An 8,461-nucleotide genomic window follows, 5' to 3' on the forward strand; every position below is an offset into this window, starting at 1 on the left:
TTCCTAAAATATGTATTGCTCAAGAGGCGTAGCCTTCTCAGAAAATTATGGGCATTTTTCTTTGTTGCTCTGCCAAAAGAAAACAAATTTCCGAAAAGAAACTTGCAAAGGGAAATGTGAAATCATATCAATGAACTTTTTGTACCCTGTTCAATCATAATCCATTGGTCTGTCTCGTACTATGAATGGATCTTTTACTCATGCATGATTTTATAACATCCCACATGGGTCATTTGGAAAATATTGATGCACTGAGTTATGCAGATCTTTCAAATGTTGAAGCATTGCATTATTCATTATTAAAAAAAAATCTTATTTGTTACTATCACCACCACTCTCACCAGAAAAGTCTTTAAGTATTGGGAAACTGCCCAGATCACAATGGTGGAGATGGCTTTCCCACAATTCTAATTTTTGCTTGAAAGCTTGAATTTTATTATGGGCAATAAATCCTGTCAAAGGTACTGAGCCCTTCCTGTGCAAATATCACCTTCCTTCCCAAGGAGTCAGAATAATAAAGATAATTTCCACCATTTATTGAGCTCTTGCTGTACACTGGACGTCTTGCCAAGTATTTACATATGTTATCTTGTTATTATATTTGTTCTCACTACATCTCTACCAGGTATTATTGCTCCCATTTATAGATTGGGAAACTGAGGTTCAGAGAGGTGAGGCAGTGCCTTTTCTAGCTTCTATAGGCTGCCTGCATTCGTTGGCTCATGGCCCCTCCCTCCATCTTCAAAACTAGCAGCACAGAATCTCTCTCTCCCTCTCCCCCTCCCTCGGTCCCTCCCAACTCCTTCTGTTGTCTTATCTTCTTGCCTGACTTGCCGGCCTCCCTCCTATAAGGACCTTGTGCTCACATGGGGCGCAACCAGATAATCCAAGATAATCTCCCCATCTTCAGGTCCTTCATTTAATCACACCTGCGAAGTCCCTTTTGCCATGTCAGGTAACATATTCACAAGTTCTAGGGATTAAAATGTGGATATTTTTGGGATGGGGGGGCACATTATTCTGCCTACAATACCTTCTTTTACAAAAGATTCACTGAAAGGTTAAGTAACCTTCTAAAGTTCACAAAGCCCAGTGGGGTGGGGGGAGTCAGGATTTTAAATTCTTGACTCTGAGTTCTTCTACTGGCCCTAGACCCATCCATCACAGGTACCAGGGCCTGCTAAACACTGCAGGGCCCACAGTGCTTGTTCACACCTTCCTTTTAACATGTATCTCCTTGTATTGAAATCATGTGTTAATATCTCTGTGAGTGATTTAAAAATTAAAACTGAGTCTTTATTATTTTTATATTATTTATTTTTAAATTAAAGTTTATTGGGGTGACAATTGTGAGCAAAGTTACATAGGTTTCAGGTGTACAATTCTGTAATACATCATCTATATATTACATTGTGTGTTCACCACAATTTTTATTTTTTGTTCAAGCACCATTATGATAAAAATCAGGTATCAACCACAGTAAGTCACCAATTAGTTTTCACATCCTTCCATTTTTTTATCCATGTGCAGATTTAATTTTGCTGTGATTGTAACCATAGTGTGGATGCAATATCATACTGTTTCCCAGCTTGTATAAAAATTTCAAACATACAGAAAAGTTGATAGTACCATTTAGGTCCAACAATTGTTAACACTTTGCATTAATTGCTTTCTCTCTATGTATAGTTGTATGTTTATATGATTTTATTTTTTTGTTGAAACACTAAAAAAACTCATAGGCATTATGACATTCACCTCTAAATTCTCAGATTCATAGCCTAACAATAAGAACATTCTCTCACATGAGCACAGTTGGTTATTACACTATGCAAGTTACCAATAATTCACTAAAATCATCTATATCAAAGCCATACTCAAATTTCTCCAACTGTCAAAAAATACTTACCAGCTAAAAAAACACACCAGGGTCCATTCAAGATTTACCCATTGTATGTGGTTATGTCTTTTCGGCTTTTATTTTAGAACAACCCCTCCCCCTATTTATATTTTTCACGGGCATCCTATTTTTGAAAAGGCTACATGTCTCATGGAATGTAGGAATAGATCTTTCTGTTGATCTCTGCTGCTTAGCACAGGATCTGGCAATAGTAGGCTCTCTGTACATGTGTGTTGATAATGGTTATAATAATCACAGTAGCTAATTTTCGCTGAGGGCTGGCTCTCTTGGCTCGCACTCATCGAATTTGATCCTTACAGAAATCTTATAAGACATTTTATTAGTCTCTTTCATAGGTGAGGAAACCAAAAGCTTAGGAAAAAGAAGTAGCTTGCCTGAAATCACTCAGGTTAGAAAACGTGCCAAACCCGATGGAAAACTGCGTGGTCAGGTAGGCGGCTCCGTTTCTTGAACCGATGACCCCAAAGATGGTCCAGTTGGATACACACAGTATGTGTGTAATAGGTAATTGAGTGTGTTTACTCTTTGCCAGGGAGCTTTACAAGTGGCGTTGGTTTGTTTGGTTTTTAATATTGCAATGCCTCGCAAAAGGCGTGGCGCAGAGTATGTGGGATGAACCTTCGTTCAGCGAATAAGTGAATGAATAGAAGGAAATGTGATCTCCATAAACCAGGGGACTCCTCCGGATCTCCTGCGCTCACTTCGGAGACCCTGGCTTAAGGAGACCCTGTGGTTCGCGGGACCCGGACCGACCTCAGGCCGCGGTTCCCGGGCTCCCAACGTCCCAAGTTCCGCCCAGCACTTAGGTGGCCTCCCCGTAGGTGAGAAACCCAGGCCTGTGGGGCGCTTTGGCGTTATCATCTCGGTCCTCTGCCCTTTCCCCTTCCGGCATCGCAGCCGAGGTCCAGGGGTTCGTCTTCTGCAAACCGCAGGCCCGCATCCGCGGCAGAAAAGGAGGCTCAGAGTCCACCCAGGGCCGGCTCCCGCCGCGCACGCCCACCTGTCGGCCGCGCATGCGCAGCGCGTGCCCGGCGCGCCCGGCCTCCCCGCGCCCCGCGGCGCGCGGCCAGTGCGCAGGCGCGGCGGCCGATGCGAGTGTGTATGTGCGGGCGAGAAGATGGCGGCGACAGGGGTAGCAGCGTGAGGAGTCGGACGAGCGTGGAGGCTCATTGAAACGGGCCGCCATGGCCCTCCACGGCCCACAGGTAGCCGCTGGCCCGTGCCCTCGGCAGGAAGGGGCCCCGAGCCGCTGGCTGGCGGGCACCGGGGCGGGCGGCGGGCAAGCACCCGCACCCTGGCCGAGAGCGAGCGTGTGGGAGTGGGGGAGGGCGCCGGGACACGCTGCCCGGGAGTAGGCCCCGAGCCTCCCGCCGCCTCCGAGTCTCGGCCGCCCACAGCCCCGGTTCGACCCGCGCCAGAGCCCGCCGGGCCCCGGTCTTGAGGGAGCAGCGGAGAGGGGGCGTCCGGGCCCTCTCGGAGAGGGCGTGGGGGGCGCGAAGGGGTTAATCTCCCGGGTTGGACCGCGCCGACGGTGGAATGGGGCCCTTGTCGCCCCAAGAAGCAGCCAGGGGGCTTCGGGAGGCCCCCGGGGCGGCAGAGGGATCTAAGCACTCCGGTTGCCTCTCTGCCCGGAGCAAGCCACCAAGATTTGGGGGTGCCCGGTTTCCCCCCCGCCTTCAAAGGTTGCTTTCTTAGCTTGATTGACCACGGGGTGGGGGGCTTACTGGTTTTCTGATTTTTAGACTTAAGTCACTAAGGAGCAGCCTTAGGATACTGTTGCAAAGAAAACTCGAAATAAGTCGCAGGACCGTACTTTTACTTGCATTTGAGTGACATCTTTTGCTCGAATCCCCTCAGCCTGGATGACACTAACTCACCCTGTCACAGCGGTTTCTAAAGCTTAGGGGCCGTTTGTAATAATCCAATAGTGGAAAGAAAGTAAAATACACCTTCGGCTTTTAGGGAGATGTATGTGTAGAGTTGAGCTGTTGCCCCCATCCCCCTCACCCCCGACTCTACAATCACGCTGGATAAAAAATCGGCATGTGGTATTATTTGTCAAGCTTGCTGTAGACCGCTGATTTATTGATATATAGTCCCTAGAAATTATTGCACACTTTTATACCATCTCTGTTGTTTTGTATTAAATATGGGAAATGAAACAAAGTAGCTATTCGGAAAACTGGTGGCGGGTAAATCCTAACCCTTTATAAGCTATTGGTTTTTGTTGCTCTTTTGGAAATGAAGTCGATTTTAATAACATAATTAATTCGTGTTGTGGAATTTAAAACGCGAAAACGGCTTTAAAAAATTAGGTCTTACAGGAAGCTGCAGTTTCTTTAAATTTTTAGTACTTTAGTTTGCACTAGAAGTTTTCCCCCTTTAACTTGCTGTTCACGTGTACCTCTACTTTTTTGTATTTAGTGCTTTGCACAGAAAAGGGACTTAGTAGTTGAATAATTTTTACAATTGTGTAATTAAAAATTTTTTAAAGTTTTGGTGTTTGCCTTTTCCTCAACTTAAATATGATTGCAAATAGTTTATTGTTAAAATAAGCATGGATAGGTACAAGGTTCATTGTGAACTAATGTGTAATATAATTGTTAGTGATTTTGAAATATGTAGGCATAATTCACTTCCATTATAAGCACCAATCATGCTGCAGAATTGATTGAAATGTTAGTGGTGATAATATGTAAACTCAAGTGTAATTTTATTCACATTCATTGTCGTAGTATTGATGTTTTATACAACAGTATGGCCTATACACATCTTTAGAAAATCGGGAGTGGCAGAAATTTGAACATAAATGCTAGCCGCACTTTGGGTTTATTCTTTCAAAGTACGATTTAAATGCTGTTGAGTTCTAGCATGGAGAGGCTAACAATGGAAATAGTATGATTTCTCATAATTTTTTTAAAGACTAGTAATGAAAACAAGTAATGAAATCACACGTGACAGGATTTAATTATTGGATACTGCTTGAGTCAGGCTGAGTATTTTAATATATTCTTTTATTCAGTAACCTACTGTCCTAAGAGTCCTGAAGCCTTAATGGCCATTCATTCATTAATTCAACAAATATTGATTGAGCACGTACTCTGCTAAGCACCATGATATGCATATTGCTTGTTTACTATTGGGAATGACAACCACAAATTAACAGTAAGTGTCCTATTTTGAAATTGGATTGTTAAAGTTACAGTTTAAATTTTTTCTATAGATTATATCTTATTTCCATACTGTTGATTACACCCTGTTCTCTGGATTGACATGAAACAGTGCAAAACTCAGAAACGTTTCTAATGCCAGTAGCTTTCAACATTTTATTAATAACAAGTACAAATGATGAACTTTGACAATTGAAGTGTAAGTACATCTCTAATTTATGAAAATTTGCTGTCATGAGGGAACTGATGAAATGATCTAGTATAATTAATTTGAACTGACCAGTTCTACCTTAAACCAGAAGGAATTTTGCGATCATTGAAGTTGATTATAGTGAAATCCCCATAGTAATGCTTCCTGCACCCTGTTTGGAAATCATGTGGCTGCTCTTGTCCTGGTCCTCTGCAACAGGCCTCACCCCAGTGTTTTAATTCCCTCGAAATATTGAGGGCCCCCCCCCATATTTTGCACTGTGGAATTTCTTGGATCCAATTTACAACATGTGGCAGAGTGTTACTGTATCATTTAATATCTTTATAGCTGACAGCTGCATTAGTAATTCTTGAAAGAGATACATTTTTATTGGAGTCTCAAATAGTTAGCAGTTGAAGTAAATAAAATTTGAATACAAGATAGTTGGAGATGCCAGTTTTCTTTTGCATAGTGACAGCAAAATCTTGAAACACGTCCTAAGACTAGATATGCTGTTTAAAGTTGGTGACTTGATGGGTGCCTCAGTGGTTTCTACAGACCAGCAGTGCAGATGAGCTGTATCCAGAGCCTGGCCCTCATGCTCTGGAGCCCATCTTCTTGGGACCACAGTGTACTGAAATTACAGTGAATAATAAGTGGACCCACGTCTTTTCTAAATTCCTCTCTAGAGCAAAAGTTTGGACATATATTCCAGGGCTTTTTTATGTAGAACCGACATGATTTTTAATGGTGGTTCACACAGGAAAACTTAAAGGAGGAAAGAATTGCAAAGCTTAATGATTACGAATGCCAAGCCTAGCGGCACATTTACTTTGTGCTCTGCTCAGAATATAATATTCAAGTAATTCGAGTAATTGAGAAAAGGTGTATCATCTTTACGCCGGTTAGTTACATCAAGGTTATTTTTTGTTTGTTTTTGTGTTTTTACAAATTTCAGACATGTAAGTACTTGCTGTTAATGGATCTGGTTTTTCAAGTGGCACATTAAAGGTGGTTGCTGAGGACACTTCTTACTGTTAATATACTCAAGTATGGAAAATAGTAAGAAAAGCTTGCTTTTGAATTTGTAATTAGGCTGTTACATTTCTGTTTACTGCCACACATGCAGGAATCACTATGGCACAAAACATAAATTTGTTTGCAATGGAATTTACTGGCCTTGGGCCATTGGATTACTGTCATTTGTCACTTTAGTGCTACTTCAGCAGTGTAGAGAGGTTCATTTCCAAAGACTTAACATGTGCTTGGACTGCAGTCTTCCTGTATATTGAAGTGATCTCTCAAAAAGTCTTAACATCCACACAGGCTGAATTAAGAACTAGTGTAGGCAAAATAAAGGTAGCCCAAGGGATATGGTATGTTCATAGTATTTGTTTGAAGGATCAGAAATTGTAGAATCTATTAGGAACCTAGATGTGGAGGTTTCAGAATGTAGACTTTTCATGAGCTGGCTACTTTCTGTCTATGTGAAAGCTCCTCTGCTATGATGCATTTTCAGTAGAATACCTGAGAAAACAGAAGCTGTCAGTCAGTTCACTGCATTCTGCCCTGGTTTGAAACAGGTCATGCTTTGGTTGCCTTCTCTTGGGAATAGGGTAGGTGAAGTATAAAGGCAGAAGAGGTGTGATTTGGGGCTGGGAGAGAAAGGTAATGCAGAGAATATTAAAGCGTATCTCCCTAGACTTTTTCTTTCTGGCTTGAGAATTATTACTTGAGAATTGTTAGATGGTAACATGCATATAGAATGTTAGCCCCGTGCTTGCCACCAAGTGTCTACATGCTCATGATGGCTGTTCTTGTGATCCTCGGGCCCATGCCATTTGGGCTTTGTCTGCAGCTTTGTTGGTTGTCATTCTTCAGATCAATTCTCAGTTTATTTTTCTGTTATCAGCTCGAGGGCCATCTCCTAAGCCTTCACTCCCTCATTCAGGAATCTCACAACTAGGGCATTAGAAATGAAGTGATTCCTAATAGACAGGCTGGCGTCCCCACTCTTGTGCCTTCTTGATATTTACGCCTAGCTCCCTCCCTCTCCCTTATATCTGTTGGTGGTAGATTTCTGTCTCCCCATTCGTCTTTGTTTTATGAAGAAATGCCCCATTTCATCTGTGTGTACTGGATGCAAATTGGTATGCCCTTGCTCTTTTCTGGCAGAGTAGTCTTAAAAGTATCAAAAAACTCACCGTGACAGCACTAAACTTACATTGTCATTGGAGTTACTGTGAAAAAAAAACATATGTTTTGATGTTAATTGAATAATAATAGACGACTCAGGTATGTATGCCCTGCTGTAAGAGACTGAATGTAGGAAAAAACACGCATTAAATCTGCACAAAATGGGGGTTCATTCACAGATCTGTTATTGTGGACAGCCAGCTAGGGTAGGAAGGGAGGAGTCCCATGACTCGTGTAGCTCCCCCCAACCCTCCAGCTGTAGTAATCCTTAGATGACATCTGCACTGGAAGCAGTGGGGATGGCCTTTTGGACCATTTTCTCAACTTGCTGTCCTCGCTGTTGACAAAATAGAAGTTTACCATACTCATTTTTATGTTTTAATATATTGAATATGGCTGGGTATCCGTATAAATTACATTTGTAAACCATGGACCTCGTGAACTAGAACTGCCCAGGAACATTTAATATATGGTTCTATAGTTTTGATTTGCCTTTTTGTCTAACGAGTTCCAGTCTGCATTGTTTAGTTGTTCTCACATAAATATGAGAGTATTCTTTGCCCTGAATAAAAGCATTGTATTTTAAATTTTATTATACTCATTTAAATTTAGTCAGGACCAATTGTGAATTTATATGGTATTCTGATAACTGTCAGGAAGATTTCTAGTGTTCTTTTGTGATTCTCTATTTTATACAGCTTATAACTCTAGAGGAGTGAAGCAGTGCCTCTCAAGAGACTTTCATTTTATCTCATTAAAATAGATAATCTCCCTATTTCTGAAAATATCAATCTTTTTCCTTTTTTAAAAAATTATTATTGGGCCGGCCGAGTGGCGCGATGGTTAAGAACTGGCTCGGGACGCCAGAGGGCCCCGGTTCGGATCCCACATATGATGGCCAGTGACACTGCCCTCTACAGCTAAGATGCTGAACAACAGCTCAACCTGGAGCTGGGCTGCTGTGAGTCGCCGGTGACGGCGTAGGCT

General features: G+C 42.2%; 1 protein-coding gene across 1 annotated transcript in view; it reads left to right on the forward strand.

Moving 5' to 3' along the window:
- Positions 1 to 2,960: 2,960 nt before the first annotated feature.
- USP10 (ubiquitin specific peptidase 10) overlaps positions 2,961 to 8,461 on the forward strand; it is a 65,463-nt gene continuing 59,962 nt past the window's right edge. The window contains exon 1 of the mRNA XM_019635197.1: positions 2,961 to 3,123. Within this exon, the coding sequence (XP_019490742.1) occupies positions 3,103 to 3,123 (21 nt within the window). The 5' untranslated portion in view covers positions 2,961 to 3,102. The remainder of the gene's footprint in view (positions 3,124 to 8,461) is intronic.

This window comes from Hipposideros armiger, unplaced genomic scaffold, assembly GCF_001890085.2.
Source record: "Hipposideros armiger isolate ML-2016 unplaced genomic scaffold, ASM189008v1 scaffold_19, whole genome shotgun sequence".
NCBI classification, from domain to species: domain Eukaryota; kingdom Metazoa; phylum Chordata; class Mammalia; order Chiroptera; family Hipposideridae; genus Hipposideros; species Hipposideros armiger.